The sequence below is a fragment of the Ischnura elegans genome, chromosome 12 (genome assembly GCF_921293095.1).
Source record: "Ischnura elegans chromosome 12, ioIscEleg1.1, whole genome shotgun sequence".
In the NCBI taxonomy this organism is placed as follows: domain Eukaryota; kingdom Metazoa; phylum Arthropoda; class Insecta; order Odonata; family Coenagrionidae; genus Ischnura; species Ischnura elegans.
Window position 1 is genome coordinate 17,276,093 of NC_060257.1, and position 24,571 is coordinate 17,300,663.

The following is a 24,571-nucleotide window of genomic DNA, read 5'->3' on the forward strand; positions in this document are numbered from 1 at the left end:
GTGAAAAGATTAGCTGATACGAGTATTGAGTGGGGAGCTGCGTCAAACCAATCTTAGGATTGTTGACCAGTGATGATGATGATTTTTAATGGCCGATTGGTCGGTAATGATATCTATGATGATTATGGGTAAGCGATAGCCAATTCGTCAATTATGTTGATAAAATTAGTAGAAGTTGTGAGTAATGTGCAATTCGTAAGGAGTGTTGGTAAGAAATATTTTGATCACCTTCGAAAACGACGGGACAACTTTGTCGGCTGAACAGTGAAATACGAGGGCATGGTTTAATTTTTTGAGGGGAAGTGGGAAGACAAAAATAACAAACGAAGGCCTTGAATGAAATATGCTTATCTGGCGATGAAGGATGTAAAACAGAAGAATCATATATTGTTTAAAAGATTAGCTTATAAAGTTGAGTGGAAAGCTGTATCATACCAATCCTCAGATTTCGGAATTTAATGATGATGATCAAGTGGATGGTAATTTGTTGTCTTGTATGCCTGTTAATGTTGACTCGCCGGTGCCTAACTCAGCGTCCTTTGCGTAATCGGTCAGTGAAGAAAATTATTTTAAATATTTATAAACTTTTTCATAGTCCAATTATAACGTCTGTATACTTGGATATAATAAGTGGATTCATCAACTGTTAAGATTAATGTATCGTAAAGCGCTACACCCCAAATCAGACTCTTCACAAACAATTTCTCAAAATTTTTTCATAATGATCCTCTCATAAGTTCCTATAAGTTATTATAGGTCCACGAAACCACAGTTTAACTAATCAATCCCTCTTGATAACAACCACGCAATGTATTTTTTTTCTTCATCGACATCATCAGCCATTAATTCGAATATTTATTCATTATATATTTATAGTTCTAGGTGTACTAATTACTGAAATTCTCCACTGCATGAAAATTTCCATGGTCTGGAAAAAAATTGAGCTGGTGAAGAACCCGCAAAGAAGATTAAACCAATCTTCGGATAGGTTTAAACTAGCTTACCAATCAATTCTTCTATCAGATAGTCTTTTAACAAACATATGACTCTTCTGTTTACTGTTAGAAATTAGGCACATTAGGTACCCACTTTACGGTATATAAACACAGTTCTCTTCCTCATATTTACCCAACAACTTTCCTAGTATCTTAATTTTTAGTAGTCCCTCTTTACTTGTGATAGGTACCCTTTATTATCCAACTCTTGCATCCTTATCAGTATTCTTTCTTTATTTATCATTACTGTGATTTCATCGTCACTTTCCCTCTTCAATCACCTCACATGAACTATTCTCCTATATAAAAACATCTCAAAAGCCCTAATCATAGGGTGAATTACGTAATACCTCAGAGTAAACAATAATAAGACTCTCTTGTATTAAGACTCATGCGGTAAATCTAAATTTGTTTTTAGGCCACGTTGTTATAAAAACAGCTCTTTTCCAAAGGCATTTACAAAATATATACGCAGCCTTCCTTCCTAATAGTTTAGGCTTCTCTTAGCCCTTCCTTCTTTCCCGATTCTGATATGCTAGTCACCTCTAGCAAGTACCTGAAGTAAAACCTCAATACGAGAAATTAATCTAAGTAATTTAATATCGGATCTTAGTTTAGGATGGGTCGGGAATGGAATCTCGAGCCTAAATTTATTGACCTACCCCAATGGACAGAGTTTGATTGATTCTGGAGATATTTAATTTATTCACAGCATTACAGCACCTCAAGAGTGAAAAATGATTACAAAGCCTTAGGTAGTGTGGTAAAAAATCATTTTCAAATTACGAAATTTTTACAGTAATCGATGTGAATACGGCCACAGTTACTTTTCCATGCATATAACGGAAAGAAATTTTCTTTTCAATAAACTGTCAATTTAGATGACCTATGTTTAAAGCTTCAGCACCAAATATGATCTAGAAGTGAAATATTGGCTATATTGGTATCATCCCGTGTTACAACCGTATGGCACAGTTCTTATGATTCACACTTTTTTCCAGCATTTTCACAACAAGAAATGATGCAGACTTGAATACGATAATTTTCTCGTTATTACTGACTCTTTTTAGGTCTAATCATATCCTAAATGTTTACTTTTTGTATGTATTTCAATGCCTGATCCCTACAGGATTGAATCACATAAAAAATAATTTTATAGATAAGTGTCTCTCAAATTGCTTCCCATTCCTCTCCGAAGTATACCATTCCCATTACAGTGACACAAATGAGTCAGGTTTCAGTCACCATAAGTAACAAGACAATGACGGCGGGACGTCTTGGAATCTCCACTTAAGGCCGAGAGAAACGCGTAAGAGTCGAAATAACACGACTTTCCACCGATATGGGGCGTCCGCCATTGAAACCACGAAAGACATATCCCCAGAGACCAATCAGTAGGACGATACACTGATGTAGGCATATGTGTTGTCCGTCAGGGAAACCACCAATGCTTGTTATTTCCCTGAGGCAAATTAGTGGGGAAAGGGAATTGCTGGTAACGGGCATCGTGTCCCCCATAACCTTAGTAGGCTTATTCCATGATTCGATTGATTGAAGCCATCAACCTTGGCTTTGTTAGTAGACGATACGTTGTGGACTTTCGATGTGGATCATAGTATCGATACTTATTCTCTGTGGACGATTTTAGTCGATTATGGTGGTTATTTTGTAGGTGGCATCCGGAGGAGACAGAAGGTATGGTTGGAGCAAGTACAGAGAGAGGAGGAAATATTAAAAACCATTTTAGAGGGTAAAATGTTGGTTAAACGAGGGAGAGGAAGGAAGAAATTAGGATTTTTAGAATGAAAGAGAATAGACCTTATTGTGAAATTAAGAGGGAATTCATTAGAGGAAGGATAGGCTGCCCGAATACTTCCGAAGTACTCCAAAGAAACCTGCCTTAATCGTTAGAATCATTTAATAATAATTATTATAATGATAGACGGCATTGATTGTCAGTCTTGATTCAAAGAGAAGCAATAAATAATCAACAGACCATTATTAAAAGACACCCTACAAAAATCAATAATCGAAAACTTGAAAATGATCTCTCCCATCATACCATTTGCTCTTTTACCAACCGTCGACAATTGCTTTCGACAATTGCTGCCGTCAACACTTGAGAAGTGTAAAGAAAGCATGGCATTAGAAAGCATCATTTGCCATCAACTCAATATTATATTTTTCTGCAACATCTATAATTTACAGCGTACCTACTTCGAAGATTAGTTTTAACCATAAAAATATTTTGACCGTGGCTAAAAATTCCCTTTGAACAATCAATCTCCATCCATAATTGCCAACGATCGACGATCAATCACTTTGTCATTCGCGGAAGATCGAATGCTATCGATTCAAAGTGTAATATATACTTGCAAATTTCCATGGTCATAACATTTATTGCAACCTTGGTTCTATGTTACCACCTTATCTTCAAGAACCTTGGAAATCAATATAGAAAAATTCCACTCCATTATGCTTGAATCTTCGGATTCTATGTATTGAAAATTCGATTTCCCGATCGATTCGATCATCGGTAAAATTGAGCCAAGGAAAGTCAACGGAAAAAATAGCTCTCGATACAAGCTTATAAGCAGCTCAAAAAAATTAGGCCCACCAAGACGAAGTCTTCGGCTGAGACAAAAAAAAATCGGTGGGAGGGAAGAAGGTGGGGAAGCTATTTAGTTGGTAGGACTGAGCCGGCTGTGGTGTGGGGAGGAGTGTACGTGGGGTGGGGGAAGGAGAACCCCGGATGTCCCGTTACGAGTTGACCTGAATTCCATTCTGCTGGTTGCAGGTGGGGGTGAGGGGTTGGGTGTATATAAAAAGGCGCGTGGTGGTGGTAGGGGAAACAAATGAAGGGGATGGGAGATATCGGCGAAGCCTTTACCGTTCCCTCCCCACCGCCTTGAAGACTGCGAGATGAAGATTCTCCTCAATGAGGCGCCATCTCTTAAGCGATCACGCAACCTTCACCACCGAATGGGCATACTCTCATCCCCCTCCGAAGGCGTACCCAGGATCACAACCAGAGGGGGGCAAGCCGAGGTCGTTCGAGTTGCAAGACAGAAAAGATTATGGAAGCCAAAATTTCAAGATAATTATAACAGCGCTTTATTAGCTATCACAATTATTTGCTTTGAAAAATATTTTTATTTTAATTACATGTTTTCAACATCACTTAAATATCACTTTTCATGGATTTAAAGAAAATTTTATCAAAACTCTTTTCAAACTAAATTTACTTTTTGCTTCAAGGGGGGGCAGCTGGGCCCTCCTGCACCCCACTGGGTACGCCCATGTTCCCCTCTTCAAATACAACGCACAGGCCGCATTATAATCCTTCCCAGAATCATTTTCGCGTGTTTTTTCCGTGACTAAAACTTGGAGACACCTGTTGGTGCGAGACGATAAAAACTTGCGGTGGAAAAGATTTTCTCTCGGCATAATTGAGTAATGGCTCAACTGAAGGGGATCGGGTTGGTGTGGTGGCTAGAATGTTTGATTCCCACTCCGCGGGCTTCGGTTCAAATCTTGGCGGCAGAATTTTCGGAGACAAGACTTCTAAATAGTGCCATTTAAATATTTCATTATTCAGCTAAAATTCAATATAGCAAATTTCAGAATGGCCCAAAACTATAAAATCATTGGGCGTAATTTTTATCTTAACATAGGGATTGGGTTGTTGTGGTGTCTAGAGTGTTGGCTTCCCACCAGACGGTCTCGGGTTCAAATCCCAGCGGTAGTAGAGAATTTTCAGAGACTGCCCGATCCCTGCTTGAATGCTGTGTGGAGGACATTTCAAGCGCAACACTCCGTCCGTCGGATTGGACGTTAAGCCATGGTCCCCTTGACGCCTTTCGTTAAGAGCAGGCTAATGCCGACGCCGGGTTTCTCTCCACCCTTCCCTCCTTACCCATCCCTCATGGTGCAAATGACCTCAGCTGTCGGTCGCCTCCTCCAAAAGCAATACCTTCACCGAAGGAAACTACTGAACGAGTATATTCTCACCCCCTCCCACTTTCCCAGCTTAACGCACTGTCCGCATTATTATCCTTCCCAGAATCCCTTTCGCGTATTTGTTCCGGGCCTAAAGCTAGGAGACACCTGTTAGTCCGAGACGAAAAAAAACTTCCGGCGGTAAATATTTTCTCACCGCATAATTGAGTGATGACTTGACTGAAGTGAATCATAAACGAATTGAGGAAGCTTAAGGTATAGGATCGGGTTGGTGTGCTTGCTTCCTACCCCCTGGGCTTGGATTCATATCCTGGCGGTGGCTAAAACGTTCCACAGACTGCACGACCCTCGATTGATTGTTGTGTGGAGGACATTTCAAGCGCAAAACGACTTGAGGCAAATTGCATGCCATTTCCTTCATATAAATCATGTTGAAATTATGAAATATGTTGAAAGTGATCATTTATTATATGAGAAAGGATTAAAATTATAAATACGTAAATACCAGTTTCATATACGAAACAGAGCTATCTAGTTCCTAGTGTACCAGACTTTTATCTTTTTACATCGAATATATGTACAAAAATTTGATTTTCAGGCCATGAAAAAATATCCACCTTTTCCTTACATTTAAATTTCAAAATTGAATTTAACCAAAAAATGGGTAAAAATACCTAAATCTAGTATTTACGCCGCTCTAACGGATATTACTTTGTTGAGGTTCATAAAAAAACGAGGTGAACCGAAGCAATACTCGTTTAAAGTTTGAATTCGAGAGTTGATTTTATTAGTTGAAGATAGAGCTCACGCTGACCAAAGTCACAGGAGAGCCTGCATATTCTGCCCCTTTCCTTCTCATTAAGACCCCCTTATCCAGCCACCCGTATAGAGAAGCTTCGCAGAATACCTTTCGCGTACTTGTTCCATGCCTAAAACGCAGAGACACTTGTTTGGGCGAGAAGAAAAAAAACTTACTGAGGATAAGATTCTCCTATGTTTATTAAGAGATGACTTAACTGAAGTGAATGTTATAAAAATTAGGAGTCTTCAGTGGAAGTAAATGTCCTCTTCTTCACATTTGAGATTAATATTTACAATACTATAGTATTCATTAGGCCTTTTCATTCCATAATTCATAAAATGCGTTTGTCTGCAGAATTCATACTCTGGCCAAATTTAAGTGAGGATTAAATGTGTTTAGAAGTCATCAAAACTATTGGTGAATTGATATAATTGCTATTTATGTACTGATCATCTAGTTTTCACTCTATCAAACAGTTTTATTCGCGTCTATTATAAATGTCCGATAATTTTATTTCCAGGCAATTGAGCAATTTTAACCATGTTACCTTTTAAATTTGAAGTCAGTTTTTACAATAAAAATACCTTATGCCAATATTTTTCGCATTAGTATTAGGGTACAAAAAATTTTGATCCAATTTCTGATTTAATTGAACATCAAATTTTAAAGATATGGAGAAGGTAGAAAATTTTCATTGGGTAGACAGAATTACTCGCGTATGCTTGCTCTCTATTTAAAACTAGTATACTCCTAATAGGGTGAGATGAAGAAAAAACTTGCGAAAATGATTGACCTCCGGGATAATTCAGAGATGGCCTACGCCATGTGGCTATTTTTATGCTGATGCGATGATTTTAGGTGATTTTTTACAAGGGCCAAAGCTAAGTGATTGCCATTTTTATTTGCCATTGAGATTATTATAGAAAAATATTGAATTTATAAGAACACGAAAGAAAATGCTATGCCCCCACTTCACTTTCCAGCAAAATGTTTTTACTAATTGAGGGTGGGAGTCAAAAACACTTGCATAAAGAGTAAGGAATCAATGGAATCAAGTTAAGTATATAATGAAATGTCACTTTCTTGGCATTGTATTGTAAAGAATAAATAACAATAATAATAAATAATGATCACATAAATAATCCCTACCTTTTCAATTTTTTAACCCGATTTAGGTACAAGTTCTTTTATACAAGGGATCAAAGATAGCTGTCCCTATTCCTTGTTTTCTCATGACTCATGTCTCATGATCTCCTCATGAATTCATGACTACAGTCTCTATCATTAAATTTTAAGTTTACCTCAATGAATAAAAAAAGTTGGGCTTAAAAAACAAAACTCAATTGGCACATTGACAACACTAACCTCAAAATTTCGCTTACCTTCGGGCTGTAAGGAGTAATAAGGTTCTTTCTGTGAAAATTACACTTTCGATTTCGAATTCTTAGCTGTAAATTTTGACCGAAAGGTAAAAAATGCATAGGAAATACGTATTTATGTTATTATTTAGCACATAATTTGTTAATTATATGCCACTTTTTATCTCTCCCCATATTTACCGGGACAAGGAGTGGCAATAACATTAATAAGCTGGACAATTTATACGTGCATGTGTTACATTTTATGGAAACGGGTACGTAGCGTGTAATATGCTGTTCGAGAAACTACCTCCAAAGCACTTTTTAGTAAAAGTTTCAAAAGTCAGCAATTCAGTTGTAGCCATAAGTATAATATAATATACGACACAGTTTCGGTGCCCATGAGTACCGCGAGAAAATGATGCTTCGAAAAAAAATAATGGACGCCAATAGCTTAATGCGGGATTATCCTGTCTTTGGAAAGCCATGAAGAAATAATTCTACCATTCGATGAATGAGACTGATAATTTCACCTTCGAGATAGAGTTAGGAAAGCCTATACAACCACTACCTTTGGTTTCTAAGTGCTAATTAATTTTTTAACAAATAATGGAAATTTAGATTTTAGCTGGAGCCGTATTTGAGATGTTACAGGAATTCGTATTTATGTCCTAGTAGTCGTCGCGGAGGTCGAATTATAATATATCAATACTTGTACTCTCACATGGCAAAACTGTTATTATTATTTTTTCACAGAATTTACAATAAGGGTTAGAACAAGTACTGTCATCATTTTATTCTGAATTTGAAAATTTTCTGACGGTCCAACTTGTATTTAAAACTGTTGCGTTTTGTACCTCAAGGAGAAAGTTTTTCGGTAATCCAACATTTTTCAGTCCTTGATGTATTGAGTGAGGCACTACACTATCAGAGATAATTAATGTATTTCACGGAATATTTAAGAAGTAAAATGGAAATGTAAAAGGTTAAAATTGAGTTTTTGGCTGATATCATGATGAAACGGGGAAGTCGTGATCAATCTTCTTGGAATCCTCTTCACGCTCCCCAACTGCTCCCACTTTTATGGGCCTAGGTCAAATATTTTGCATTTGACGTCGATGGGATCACTGGAAGACCCTCATTATAACGGAAGGTGAGACAATAAAGAACTCAAACGGACTGCAGACTCTTCTGCCCCGAAGCTATATCCACGGCTTCCATCGATTCAAAAATTATGGGAGGAGATCTGATTCATACAGAGCCCATATGGAAATATCCTTAGGCATGAATGACGAACACTTCAGTTAAAATTTGAGAAATCGATAATCGTTAAAATCTTCTCATTGATGGACAATTTATCCAATCTCGAAGTCAGATTAACAGTGAGAGGCAATGTGTATTCTTTATAGAAAACACCAGTCCTAGCTTAATACCAAAATGTGCACTCCAGAGTGATATTTTCTTACATTCCAGATGAGCCATTGTTAGTGAATGCCGTGTGACTAATTTGGAAAACAGAAAATTTCTGGTAAGATATCACGTGCGTATAAAGGCTGGACCGTTGGAGCTACATAATAGGAATTAATTTTCAGTAATAGGGTGCCTACAGCCACATTTTAGGATATATGCTATTCATATAGCTTAACAGCTAGTCTTGTGAAATTTTAGGTACTTGCAGTAATCGTTTCTTGATGAATCATAGGCAGGAATCCATGATAAAAAATTATTAGTTTTATCTATAAAAATCGTCATTCCCCTTGACACATGTGCAGCACCTAACTCCTCACTCGATTGACATAAAGAAATACTACTTACTGAAACCAAGATATGTTAATATGTAATCAATAGATCACACACTACCAATGGATTACATGTAATCATTATCTTAAAAAATTAATGGGATTTATCATGAACAATACTAAGATAAAATCTGTGCACATTTTTCGAAAACAGTTGTCTCGAAAAACTTGATCGTCAATTTGATAAAAATCTAATTATATGTTGATACAAAACATTGAAAAACTTCTATTTCTTGGAATACCTAGGTGGCAAATGTAACATTGCCTACCCAATACCCAAAGAAGATACTATCAGATACACCAGCCACGTTATCCTAAATTCATAAGAGTAGTTAAAAATAGCAAATGGAATTGTGTACTATTCCATAAAAGGGATAATTTTTGCATCAGCTCATTATGGTGGTAAATTAAGTGAATGGTTAATTAATTAAATATAGTGTTTTGTAATAAAAGGGATTGAGAAATAAAAACAAGTAAAAGCTTAGAGTGAAGAAAAAATGTTGAACAAAGAGAAAGATGAAATGCTGTGAACAAATCTAAAATATACAAACTCCTAATCATAGAGTATGTCAACCAGCATTTTTTATATAAGTGATGATAAAAGTCATCTGCTAACGTATTTATAAAAGAAGGGATAAACCAAAAGTACTTCAAAAGTGATGGCTGTTGAGGAAAATTGTGGAAGCACTCGATTAGAGCACCGAAAGACAGTGCTATATCGCTCTATTTCCCCCGGTGTCGTTTGATCGTAAACGCTTTAGAGCAAGGGCCACCTTTTTGCCCGAGGAAATCGAAACTACCATTAAACCAAGTCGCATGTTTTGGAGTATCATGGCAAGAGACAAGCGATCCGTACACGGCAGACCTATATTCGGAAGAACCAAGCATGGCGAGCTCAAATTTTTTTCTCACCCGGTTATTTTTTGCGGTTTTTGAGTGTGTAGCCTGACCGGGTTTCTGCTCTCCTCATCCACCCACGCTCTTCCGCGATGAAAAAAACGAAGGAGTGGCCGAAAGAGCCCTGGGGAATAAGGGCTAAGGTGAAATATCGCCAGCCGGATACGAAGAGAAAGACTTACGGCGGCATCTTTTGTATGCTATGCGTCGTGAGAATGGGGCCGAGAGATAAGCTCGAAATCTTTGAGCCACCATCAAATGGTAAGGCATGGGCGGTGAAGATGCCCATATTCGCGTTTCATCCTCGGGAGCAAATGTTTTTAGGGGTCCGATTAGTGGATCAACCAGGAGAGAACACCCGTTAGTAGTCTATAAGGCTGTTTGAAAATCTGCTACACGTATACAGACATTTGGCAGGAACGAATTCGTACCGAGCTATATCCTTCGTAGAAAGAAGTTATCTTAGACGTTAGGAAGTTACCATTTATGGATGAAAGCTTCTCGGGTTTCACACTGGGTCAGGGTCTGCATGGTGTAGGCCGACGTTTCGTTGGAAGACTTTCCCAACATCCTCAGGGCTGATGATGCCGATGTCGCGGTGTTTCGATATTTAGGATGTTGGGAAAGTCTCCCAACGAAACGTCGGCCTACACCATGCAGACCCTGACCCGGTGTGAAACCCGAGAAGCTTTCATCCACGCTATTCACCGGGAAAAGCTCAGATTCTTAATTACCGTTTATAGTAACTCAAATCAACAATCAGTTAGGACTACTGACCATCATCTTACGCGTATCATGGTGTACTAATGATGTCAAAGGGAGCGCCATTTAACCCTTTCTAGGTATCCAATTGGCAGTAGACATATTTTATAAGATTCGTGCACTAATAAGTACAAACTAATAATACTTGGATTCGAGTAAGATGGATGGAATAAGGGAATAAGGGCTCGCAATTGCCAAGGTATTAATTAGCTAATGGTGAGGCTAGCTGTGGTAGGAAGGAACTTGACGCGCACATTAATGCTCATCATTGAACGACAGTATTTAAATTTAACTTTCCATAGTTATTTGTGGTAATTTTAAATTAATTTTTCCAAACATTGATATTTGATGAACACCCAACGTCTCATTGATTCTGTTACTTACATTGAACCAATTTAAATAATTAATACCTGCAGCAAGTCTAGCAGTAAAATCAATCAAATAAATATTGATCGTCATCTGATTGTAATTAACAATTATATTGGCACCGCCATCTAGAAGCAAAGTAAGACTGCAGGTTATTCAAAGCAGCGTATTTATCTTGCCAAAAGTACTCAATGGCAGAAGTAGGGTTTTACTCCTCTTTCTGGAGTAATAGCATTGTTAACTGGATTTTTCACTTGGCTATGAAGATTATTTAAGTATACCTCATCAAGGCTATAGTGTTTCCTTCACCTCTACGCTTGTTAACAGTTTCTTCATTTCACCTTGCTTGATAACGCAAACAAAGATTGTGCGAATGACTCCTATGTACTTTACTACCTCAGTCGTGACTTGAGAGAGCTATTTATATCTTCCACAATCATAGGCTCGTTAAGATAAAAGGTAAATATTCAATGTAACGCATACAGTGCTCAAAAGTTCAATGGACTCTCAACGCGATAATTTAAATGATTTTTCTCCAGCTTAATCGTCACGCATTATCTTCTTAGGCCGTTCACTTCATCCCGACCACATAGGATGTTTCATGAGGAATCTGCAATTCTTCAGGAAGTGGTAGGGGAGACAGTTTAAAACATTTTTTGTCCTATAAACATGGGGTCACAACTCCTTAGTTACTGAGCCATGGCAATGTAAACATTATTTTGGATGCTGTTACCATGAAAACTGTTTTTATTGGAAATCCAGCCTTTTCGACATTTTATTTAATTCCCTGAATTTTTGAACACCAAAATTAAATAATTAAGATGGGACAGAAATGTGTCACAATGATTTTCTGAATATATCTTTGAGCTAAATTAAACGAAAGCTTTGAGCGAGAGTCAAAAACAAGATTGCGCAATCTCACCGATTTTGAGACCAATTGATTGCGTTAATGCTAGTAAAAAAATTTATGTGGAGAGATCTTTTTTCTATAGGAAAACTATTGCGTATTTTTCACTCGCCTAGTCCATTTCCACTAGTAAAATGACCGTTATTATGAATAGATTTCGCTTTCCTTAAATTTCAAACATTTCCAATTTGAAATTATATGTTACAGCTCATGCTGACCTAATAATCTACAGTTTGTCCTCAGGGATCAAACATGAGGGATATCTGATATTCTTTCTAAGTTGGGGTAGAATTTTACGATTAATGGAATTGTAGTACTATAAAATTTGTTCTCAGACATCAAAGAAGAGGTACATATGTCTACTGAATCTTAAAAATTATCTATTTTCAGCGTCCAAAATGTTCGGCGGTTACCGAATCGTCCCGAAGCCATGCAAGGCGGCCAAATCGGATGAGGAGGGCGTCTGCATGTTCAACCACGAGTGCCAGAGACGCAAGGGGGAGGTTCTAAACACTTGCATGGACGGCTTCCTCTTCGGCGCCTGCTGTCGTCTGCCGCCGGGGGTCACCCTGCCCCCCGCATTACCAGTCCCCACCTCCACTCGTCGTCCGTCCCCGCCCCGTCCCCGACCAACAAGGCCGCCATCTTCATCTCCAACCCCGCCACCGCACGCACCACCAGGATTACTGAACCCTGGTCTGCACACGGACACCGTCTTGGTCTACGAGAACGGGACGGTTCTCAACGACACGGACATCATCCCCTTGGATATTTTCTATCCACCATCCCGACTACCGCCTCAGCCCCAGCTGGATTCGTCCCCGACCTGGTCAAAGAGACCAACCGGAGTGTCACCCCCAGTCACCGACCCTCCTGATCTCCCAAACGCGATAGGACACATCATCTCCATGCTGGACGGACACCCCCCACAACTTCGTCCAGACTCCCCGACGTCCTTCCCGCCAACTAGGGACCCACCCGGGGCAATTCGGCCGCAGCAGACGCGTCCGCCGCCTCCGACTGTCATAGTCCTATTAAACCCTCACCCGGACCTGCTGGAACCCGGAACAACAATAAGGCCCAATCCACCGACTTATAGCCCAACAACACCACAGACCCCATCACCTTCCAACTCTGTTGGAGGTAAGCCACTTAACGATGGAGATAACGAGGATGTTGGCGAGGAGTTGGGAGATCTGGACGAAGAATCTAAGCCTTCAGATGTGGAGCAGCCTGAATACCTACCACCAAAGCCCGAAAACGTACCACCAAAGCCAGGATCAGGACCATCAGCGCCAGAATCAGGACCATCAGCGTCCGAATCAGGCCCATCTGCGCCTGAATCTGCACCACCAGCGGAGGAGTCAACCCAGATTTCTCCGGACGAGATCGACATCACCACAGCTGCTCCGACAACTCCGAAGACACCGTCCACTACAACGCCCATAGAAGGAACTACCCCAGTATTCGAGGATCCAGCCCTGAACGATAAAGTGTCCGCCCTAGTATCGAACATAGTCTCCTCCTTGGCTGTAGACTTCCACGTGCTACAGGATGTGGTACTCAGACAGAATACAACGGGCGGTGTAAAGCCGCTGAGCCCATCTCTGAACTACCTGACTACTACCAGAAGGCCACCAACCAAAATAACGACAAAGAGACCATTTCCCACAAAGAGGCCGCAAGTGTCACCGGTCGTCGCTGACGAAACGGTTCCAGAGAAGCCGCAGCGACCAGGCACGAGACCTCCAAGGCCTACTAAACCTACGGCTAAGCCGACACCCAAGCCACCGTCTGGAAGCAGACCAACGAAACCCCCTGGTTCCGTGAGTAAACCGACGAGACCGCCTCGACCACCGACTAAAAGACCGACGCCCAGACCAACCAGACCGACAACGGAAGCTCTAGTGGCCGAAGCTATCCTACCGAGCACGACAGAGACGCCGAAGCCACCGAAAAAGACGACTACGGCAAAACCAACTACCACAACAACTATCGCCGCGCCGACAGCGGCTGTCACCCTGGCAGATCCAGTTGTGGCGACTTCAAGTCCTTCAAGGCCAACGACGACAGAGAGACCGGCGGGAGACTTTAGAAACGGTAAGGAAACGTGAGGAGTAAGGTTTTATAACACTACCCATTCATATTTCTTGGAAGTATATGGATTTCGCATCACATGAAAGATTATTTGGTTATTTTCTCAAAATATGGAAGCGAGGGTATATAATCTCTTGTATTCGTACCCTCCTATAGCTTAAATTAATGAATTATTTTTAAAACCCTTTCTAAAATTCATGTCATTATTATATATCAATATCTCTATGCTAAGGTTTTCAAATAGTAAAGTCGCCATTGCTTTGAACTTATGAATGAAAAACCTGGAACAATAATTCTATAGTATTTTTACTGGGACATGTAAAAATTGGTATTCTTTAAGTAAATGCTAGCAAACAAAATGCTTGGGGTACCCAATCACATTAGTCTTCAGAATCTTAACACAGGGTATAAATGATGAACATCATATCTTAACATGTGATAAAAAAACTTTCAATTTATTTATTTTTTTTGAGAAATCATCGATGGCATATGATCTTCGAACGGTAAACACACATATGGCTCTAATGTTTACTATTCTATTTGAGGATTGATCGCAATTATCGAAGGATATATCTGTCATGACTATCTGTCACTACCATGCCTCATAAGTTATTTCTATTATAGAAAATGCTTTGGAGAGTTAGTCATATAAGTTTTTGGAATCTTAACACACAGTAAAAATGGTGGCCATCCTATCTTGAAATGTGACAAAAACTCTTTCAAAAATATCGTTTCTCTTTGAGAAATCGTCCATTATATATTAAGTCGAAGGATAAATACTTGCACTGTGATGCTTAATATTCTATTTCATAAGTGATTACAAATTAGGTCACACTTATAGTCCGCGCCGAGGGCGCGTCGATATTTACTGTACCGGTGAGTCAACCTCACCTCAACCAGTCAGACAGAATTTTAATTTTACAGCTGTTGTGCGCTTACGTTCTGTTGTTGTTTGAAATGTTGTTTGTGTGAAGATGAAACTTTAATACTAAAAAATAGTACAACTACAAAGAGATATGAATACAATATATTTGATTTCATTTTATTTATTGATATTTTTTTTATTTTTAAACATATTTTGTATTAGAGTATTATTTTTTTAATTTATTCTTTTGAACAATTGTTCTGTAGTAACAATTGATGATCTTTTTTTATTTTTTTGGAAGGTTGTATCAGTCTCTATTATACCCTGCATGTTTCAAGGCCGAGCATGTAGATGACGGAATGCCATCCATCTAGCGTAGAAAATTGATTGATATGGTGTTCTTATTGCCGCGTGTCTCATCCATATGTTTTTTCTCATGCCGCATGCCTATGAATGACTACACGTGTGGTGCAGCGTGTGGCGTCAGACCCCTCATGAAGAAGAAGGGACGGATCGTGGGTGGCAAGGGTGCTACGTTCGGCGAGTGGCCGTGGCAGGTGCTGGTCCGCGAGTCCACGTGGCTGGGACTCTTCACCAAGAACAAGTGTGGCGGAGTGCTCATCACGTCCAGATACGTCGTCACGGCAGCTCACTGCCAACCGGGGTGAGAGCCAGTCACGAATTCACTCTACTTCATCACCATTTGAATGAACTGGGAACTTGTAATTGTGGATTAATTCTTTACGGGATTCCTATCAGGTGAGCTGTGCAGTCAGAGCCGACGTCTCAATGGCTAACTTTGCCATCGTCCTCATCCATTGAGTGCTCGCTCATCGCCTTGAGGACGATGGCAGAGTTAAGAAGGCAGAGCCATTGGAACGTCGGCCCTGAGTGAACAGCTCTCACTAGACTTAACTCAGCTCACCTCAAAAAGTGATCCAAGTCGTGCGCCAGGAAAGCACCAAGTCTTATTTTCACATAATTGTCAACATGCAACTAATCCTAGGTACTGGAAATCATCCAACTGTAGAGATTTTTATACGACTACGTGATTCAAACAAAATTAATTTCATTTCTTAGAAATATTTTTTTGAGAAGTTCCAGTTTTGACATTTCCTTAAAGGTTAAAAAATATTAGGTTAAACTACAAAGAATCGGATGATATCATGAATATGTTTTTCATTACAAAATTACGTTTAGTACACAATTACAACAGAGTTTAAATAATTATTTGTGACTTACACATTTTGACTTCATCCAGAGTAATTATTTACTGATAGCACTAAAAGCAGGGGTTTACTATTAAGTTTTATTAAGGCTGTTATTCTTTGGTCAAAAGGACGTATAAATTCTAGTGTTACCATAATTTTGTCCAGCCATAGTATGATGAACTATGATCATAGCAGTAAGAGTAACCTAAGTTTGCTGCATTATCAAAATTGATTTATAAGGAACGTATTACAAAATGCTCATTATTTTTAGGCAATGACTTTTAGTGGAGTGCGATAAGAAGAATATATTTAGATTTTTTTCCAAATTGAAGATTAGTATGTTTTCCTGTTTAAGCGAACTGATGAGGCTTTTCGTTGATACCAAATTTTTGTTCTGCTTTCCAGTTTCCTGGCTTCTCTTGTGGCCGTGTTTGGTGAGTTCGACCTGACGAGTGAGCTGGAGTCGCGTCGCGCCATCACGAGGAACGTGAGGCGGGTGATCGTGCATCGCCGCTACGACGCGGCCACCTTCGAGAACGACCTGGCCCTGTTGGAGCTCGACTCTCCCGTCACGTACCAGCAGCACATCGTGCCCATCTGCATGCCCAGAAACAACGAGGACTTCACGGGACGCGTGGCCACTGTCACCGGCTGGGGAAGGCTCAAATACGGTACGTCACGACACCTACCAGACATTTCCCAGTTTTGTTTTGCGGATATCTAACGCAGAAGACTATTGCTATTGCTTACATGCCAATCATTCGGGAAACAGACCATTCATTTTGTAATCAATCCGAAAAAAAATTATGGGAAGTTGACTGTCAATGTAGCCTATTATCTATTATAGTTATCTAACGATACATCTAACGATTTGATCGTTGGATCATTCTTCCTCATAGAATAATTCTCCAAAGTCGTTAGAACATTAATAGCTTTCGCTTATAGTAGGGCCCTCTTCGCTTCTATAGCGCTGAGGTGTTTTCGCCGTCCAGTTCCTTCCGCTCCTTTACTTTCCCAGAGGCGTCGTCGGGCTCCTATCGCGGCGGCGCCTCTCTCCTTTTCCCTTCCTCTCCAGCCCCTCCCCGGGTGATCGGGCGTACAAGCCATGCGCTTGGTTCCCAGCCCCGGTGATTTGTATCCTTGGAGGGCTCCCCTTGAGCCCTCAATCCATAGTCAATGTAGCCAGTTAATATACATAATGGTGTAGACGAAGTAAAATTCGCTAAATCTATCATATTTCATATAATTTTCCGGTCACATTTCACATCATTTGCCTGTAAAGAGTTCATTTTGTTAAACATGTATATATAAATAATTTATGCGTGGCATATTTTATACGATATATTGATTTTGTGCCAGTTCTCTTCAATGACTGTTTTCCTGAAACTTTTGGCCAAATAATTGTCAATAAAAGTGTTTTGAGGAAGGAAAATTTTTTATTAAAGTTTGACGTGTTTTTATACGAAGTTGCCAAACTAAATAAATTATCCAAGATTCTAAATAATCTAATTCGTTTGTAAAAAGTTGTAACGTTAATTTACTACACAGCTGACAGCTACCAAATTTTGAATAAATGTTCTAACCAGAAACTTTCGAGGTGGCGTAATCATCATAAATATGTATATTTTGGAGGGTGGAGTTGGAAGGGAGGTTTTCCCATGAGACCGTATCTTCCGATAACATTGAGGAAGCGATCCAGGCGGAGGAATTGACCCGCTACCAACGTCGTTTGTCACACCGAATTTCTCTGAAGTTCATTCAGATTGCCGGCCTCGGTGGCGGCGAGGTAACGTCCTCGCCTGCCAAACAAGAGGTCGCGGGTTCGAGTCCCGCCTGGGTAGGTTTCCCCTGTCCAGGGCATGGTTGTTCAAGTACGTTTCATTGTTGAAGTTGTTGATTACTCCGATGTAAAATGGCCATTGTGCGCTATATTCGGTAGTTTGAGAATAAATAAAAAATAAAATAAATAAAGAAATTCGTTAAATTATGAATTATTTCTGAGCAACTGTCCAAATTGATCACTGAGTGATCTATGCATATTGGCGGCAGCTGTCCATCTTTATCCCCCCTCCTCACTATCTTTTATCCATTTCATTACACTCTACTCACCAGTAACTGACGCAATACTCCGATCTGCAGGTGGAGGTGTGCCGAGCGTGTTGCAGGAAGTGCAGGTGCCAGTGCTGGAGAATTCAGTGTGTCAAGAGATGTTCAAGACGGCTGGACACGCCAAGTCCATCCTCAACAGCTTCGTTTGCGCCGGATACGCCAACGGGCAGAAGGATTCTTGCGAGGTGAGTATGGAAAAAAAACAATTATCACTACTCCAAATACTTTTTTGACGAATTATTAACTCAAATTATCCGGGAGAGAATTCAACCACCAGTAGATAACGTTTTTTCGGTGTATAAAGAGGGTGTATTAGTCCATTTTAACATGAAATGTGGAAATGATTTGCTAAAAGGTAGTCAGGGACTACGTGGTTCAAATAAACTCTCCATGCATATATCATGAAAAATATGTTGCCATCGTTGATGACATACACCGAGGGTAAAAAGCAAAATAAAGGTAGAGATAACATGGATGATTCAATGCATTGATATTTAATTCATACTTATACACCCAATTGAGCTGATGGAAGCGCCATTATCATGTGCCTAACGGGATTAGACTTCATATTCAGAATTCATCTACTAATCAAAGAGTAACCAGGCGACGCGTCGCGGCGATCGAAAACTTTACTTTAGCATGATTTTTCAATTGGAACGAACATATCCTCAGTTTTCTCACCATAACGACGCATAATTCTAGCCTTTTTTCTGTTCTTTTACTATGGCCAGACAAGTGTCGCCATGAAAGACTGAAAATTTTGATTTTCAAATGCTAGCATCACAAAAAATAGCTCGATAAACCTATGATTTTATGCTGTCAGTGGATAAGGTTATTATGAAAATGATATATACTTCGTTTCTCAGACCACCTTCTTCAAAAATGGTTAGCACTTGCTTACCGATTCTGACAAGCTATTTGGTGTCAGAGTGCATGCGTGCGATGAAAAGGTGTACCAATATTAAACTTGATGACGAGGAACGAGAAGCACACGAGTCGGATCAAAAGAATAATGTAATCACATTGATCAATTTAATCGCCTGCCTGCTGGAGAATATATCATACTCTTCCCATCTCCAGGAAAGCGCGTGAACTTCCCTTAACCTCACCTTGATTACGTACTCGCAGAACTATTTAAGAGCTAAGTAAATTCATTAAAATTTTGTTTCTAATCATTGAATTTACTCCTTTTTAATAATATTCGTTATATTATATACATTGCGTGAATAATGCATGCAGTACTGAATTACCTTTTTCGAGTAAGTTTTATTATAAATAAAACATGGATTTTGCATCAAGAAAACCATTCCGTGGCAATTTGGTAACTCCTTTTACATTTTTTGCATTTATTTTCAACAAATTCAATAATAAATGGAAGAATCCCAGGAAGGAATGCATTATTTTGGACAGAGTTTTCGCGCTTGCGGTTCATTTCCCAAGGAGCAACTACTTGGAACAATGAAGTAAACTCAATGAACTAATCTTTACTTGAAATAGGTAAGCTCTGTCCATCATTGTAAACATTTCTAAACAATTCCACACTCCCAATTTTTATCCTTTAAAGCAGGGGTTCCCAAACTGGGGGGGCGTCGAGAAATTCCTGGGGGGACGTGACTCCCAAATGAAATAAATAAAAAAATTACAAAAATAATTTCCTCAAATCTTTGACATAAAGTCTTTCTAAGTTTTCATAATTGTTTTTGTAAAGTTTCAATAAAATTGTTAACTTTATCAAAGAAGGTTACAGGTAATTATATTCGTTTTTCATGTAATACTTGTTTTAATTTTCATCATCCGTACAATTATTGAATCTTTCCATTCTGCGTTACCGCATTCAACAGTGAACAAAAAAATCTACCTATTCACCGTATCAAGTAGGCACATACTTGCACGAGTACAAATACTTGCACAAGTAGGAGTTGGTTTGTACGGCACCGTGGAAATAGAGTATTGCAAAATGGAAAGCTGATATGTGCAGCGGGGGGGGGGGGGGGCGTGGTACAAAAAAGTTTGGGAACCCCTGCTTTAAAGCATTCCTAAATTTCGCCACCATACGTAAGAATGAGGAGATTTATACTTACCTTTCCATCTACCAATATGGGATTGCCACCACACGAACTGGTCAAAGCATATATTATCCTGGATGCTCTCGAAAATCTAATTTTTATGTTAAATTAGATTAAAAATGAATTATTACTGGCTTTCCTAAAGGAACACAGATGTTAACATTTTTATAAGAAAGACAATAAATAATTGCTCACTATTAACGAAGCGTGGAGTGCGCACTTACAAAATTAAGAAAACAATTTATGCTTTAACAACTATACCACCTGGAGGCATTTTGCTATTGATAAACAAATTCAAGTGCAGTCAAGGTGAGAGAAATACCAATAATATTCGTGAATGGAAATTAATAGATCCTTATTAGGTTCAATCAATAAACTACGGACATTACATGACGGCTAAGCGGTGGCGGGGGACATATTCAAAACTAAACTCTGGGGGAGAGAGGAATGTTGCTTAACCCTTAATTACACGCTAAGCGAGGATTTAGCAGCATTTTTCGAAAATTCGAAATAGCGCATTTACTGCGTATACATGGCACACTTTGGTATTTTATTCCTGTGCTTATTCCTCATACAAGAACATTATCGTCCGCAACTCCTTAAGAAAAATTACTAAAAGTATTAATCAAGATATTTGCATATTAATACGCTTTATTTTCGTTTATAAATGAAAGAGAAAACTATTTTAAGTGCTTTAAATTATTATAAGTAATAAAAATCCGATAAAATGCCCTAAAATTTTAAAGCATATTCAGGAAAACCAGAATTATTTAAGTGCGGCAAAAAAGCCGCAAGCGTGCACTTAGCTGTACCCTTGCGGGCGTGTGTAGCTAAGGGTTAAGAACTATTTCCTCTATAGAAAAGGTTATTGCAAAATACTGAGAAGGCCACTATGTCAGTGTTTTGCTCTTCCAGATCAATTTATTGGAACTAAATTATGCACTACTCTCTCCACTTCCTATAGTTGCTATAAAACGACCATCCAAATTTTCTTTTTTTTTTCCTCAGGGTGATAGCGGCGGGCCGCTAATGGCAGAGCGAGATGACGGCAGATGGGTTCTCATCGGTACGGTATCCCACGGAATCAAATGCGCTGCTCCCTACCTCCCAGGAGTATACATGAGGACAACGTATTACAAGCCCTGGCTACATTCTATCACGGGGGTCGAGTGAGCAGTCAAAATCCCAGCGTTTCCAGAAGATGGGTCATCGCTTAAAGCCGCTTAGTAAGCCGCTGCCTTCCGCTCTCGATCTGCGGCCAACCAGAAACAAGGACAGCCGCAAGCGGTGACGTCTCCATGACAACCGGTTAAAGAAGACATCAATCAACAATGTCTCGCGAGCAAAAACTCAAAAAGATTTGCAGCGTTAAACGTACTTGGTGCTTGATTGCATAGTGTGTGTTTGTTTTTTTTTTGTGCCTCTATTTGCGGAGAATATGCTGTGATGAACTCGTAACGCATAAGTGGACGTACGTGTAATGGAAAAACATTTGACAATTATTTAAAACAGACTTATCTACCTGTTCTTCCTTGGAAGACAGGATAGTGCGAAAACACTAAGGGATAGACAGACATTAAAACCGAAAGAGAAGAGCAATAATACCGCTCATATTTAAGTTTTTATGGTAAAGAAAGAGAAAATTATTTCAATGACAATATAATTTTCAGATTTTTTCCAGTGCTATAACCTTAAGGGATTTATTCTCTGAATTGATGTTCAAATAATTTATTAAGCAATATTATCTAGTTAAGTAATAATCAAAGCTGCATTTCAAAGACATGGTGTTATACACTTTCGATAATTTATTAAAGAACAGTTCTGGAGACGATATCATATGAAGACGCGTTTTTAATAAGAATAGCCATCTTTGTCGATGAAAATTGCGAAATTTAGATTAAACAGCCACAGTTAAATATGAATAAAAAATACCCACTGCCCTACCTTTGTGGGTGGATATCTAATTACGATTATGCCACTTCAGGAATTATTTCACAACCATATAGAGAAAAGGTATTAAAATTTAACTGTCGCTTTAAAGTTCACAATTTGGGCATGAACTAATTGTATTTTTGGAAACTTGCGTAGTTAGCATAAGGTGACTAACTTTTATATCTACCGAATGCTAGGTAAATTAATTTCATGATGGTTCCTTTCAAAATAAAAAGGTGTGATCGTGATGGTGTGAAAGACAGTAAGTGTCGTACCAAGAGATGATGTGCGATTGATTTTAGTGAGATACATAAACTCGTCCAGTTACAACAGGAAAAAAAAACTCTCACAAGAAGAACAGAGCTATATGCAATGAGAGGGGGTTTCTAACCTTACCTGTTTTTTTTGATAAACGAGGTTATAAATATTTATTTCTTATTATATTTATAAATGGTAATGTATATTTTTATTTTCCATTAAATCGAAAAATAAACCATTTTGTTTTCACAAATTGAAGATTTGTATTTATTTGTACTAAAAAAATTGCATGTTAAATGGATTGACACATATTGTGAGGGACATATCGGAACACTTCGGCTGTAAAGGGTGAAGTTTTTGTTTTTAGAATTGATGGACTATAAACTCAGAAATATTTCAAATAAACGGTGCTTAACTCTCCAAAAAAAAAGGATTTCCACTTTTTTTTGTAATGCACCTGAGCAAACTTTCTAAAAATTGGTAATTGAGGATATTCGATGATCAGCAAGAAAAACCTTTGTTTTAACTTTATCGTAAGTTGTAATAAGACGAGCTATTATTCAATATAAAAAATGCATCAAAATAATCATCGAAAGCTCTGCCCATAAGGCCGCCCTCTACTATCAAACTTGTAATGCGTATATCAGCGAAAAGTTGCATTCAGAAGTAGCCGTCACTTTTCTGTGGTATCCTGAAGAGGACTCGTTATTAATAATACCTATTGAATTTTTTTTGCAAGACCACCTCATATTTTCATGGCAATGGAATATTTATCAAATGTCTCTAAGGTTTAAGGCAAAAAAACTTAGATTTCGCTGGTACTAACAGGTTCCATTGATATTTTAAACACTGAAAAACACAATTAAAAAACCTGAAATACATCAAATGCTGAAATACATACTGATCAATCAACTGATATAGGACAATAAATTCTATAAAAGTGATACTTCTGATCCTTTAAACTCAGTGCTATTTTAATATTAACTTTTCGTTTACAAAAGGTAACCGTGTTGAACTGAATCATCCTGCTCTTTGAGTTCAATCCTGAAGCAATGGATGGGTCTCTAGAGGTCAATCAGAAGGAGACGTTTTACCTCAAGTACATGCTTTAAAAAAAGAGCAAATGTTAAAAATTGAGGCGAAACCTACTCCTCATTCCCCAATGCAGTGAAAATGTTAGATTAACAATTAAATGGATTGGACAAGGATTGGGATTAGCTATTTTTAGGCCAAAGTTATATTGTTCCTACAACGAGTTTATACTGGTAATGTGGATTTGTTTTTTGTCAATCCATGGAATCATTCGATTAGGGTTTATATCTACACAGGAAACAATGGAGATAGGATCTCGAAGTTGCCAAAGGACGTATGCATGGAACCACGACAGAAAACACCTCTACTATAATTACATATGAGAATGGGCTTTACGACATGAAATGAACGGGTAAATGTGGTAATTGGAACGTTGGCACATTATTAGGAGCGTAAAAATATAATAATTTGCAAAAAATGGGTAAAAAACAGAGATATGGGAAAGTTTAGCAGAACCAGATGACAGTAGGTCGAATACTTCAAACTGATGTGAGAGGGGTATTAAATATCGAAAGAGAAAAGGATTCTCGAAAGATCGATTAAATATTGAATGAAAGATTGAAAAAAAGGGTAATAAGATTTTAAAAAAATTCTGCGGTAGTCTCCCAGCAATAAAAATTTTCTGCGATCGAGGTGAACACCCTACAAACAAAACAAGATAGGATCTTAACAACAACTAGAATAAAATTGCTGTACATAAGGTTAAAAATAGGTAATGAAAGACATTTTGGAAAGAAAAGTTTTCAAATATAGAAGACAGTAGATTATAGGAGATAGTAGATTCATGGAGATGATAAAATTAATTGCTACACACAATTTGTATTCACCATGAAATTATTGTTACACGTTGGAGAGATGGCAAAAAAACAAGGCTCGTACCAAATATATTCATTTAATTATTTTAGAATTCTGGAGGAAATTAAAAAACTAAGCCACGTTTCAAGCAGAGGATAAAGGTAAGGATTGTGATCTAGATCTCATGGTATGACAAGGAGAAATAAAAATAATAACAAAGAAGAGAAAACCGAATTAGAGAAATTTTTGGAACCATGATTTATAAAAAATAAGAAAGAATGCTCGATAAAATTGATCATA

At 38.5% G+C, this 24,571-nt stretch overlaps 1 protein-coding gene across 1 annotated transcript in view; it reads left to right on the plus strand.

Moving 5' to 3' along the window:
* Window positions 1-22,637, plus strand: part of LOC124169717 (serine protease filzig-like) — a 95,046-nt gene extending 72,409 nt beyond the window's left edge. Inside the window, exons 3-7 of the mRNA XM_046548404.1 lie at window positions 12,237-13,946; window positions 15,283-15,472; window positions 16,425-16,690; window positions 18,159-18,313; window positions 21,203-22,637. Of these exons, the coding sequence (XP_046404360.1) occupies window positions 12,237-13,946; window positions 15,283-15,472; window positions 16,425-16,690; window positions 18,159-18,313; window positions 21,203-21,367 (2,486 nt within the window). The 3' untranslated portion in view covers window positions 21,368-22,637. The remainder of the gene's footprint in view (window positions 1-12,236; window positions 13,947-15,282; window positions 15,473-16,424; window positions 16,691-18,158; window positions 18,314-21,202) is intronic.
* Window positions 22,638-24,571: the final 1,934 nt, after the last annotated feature.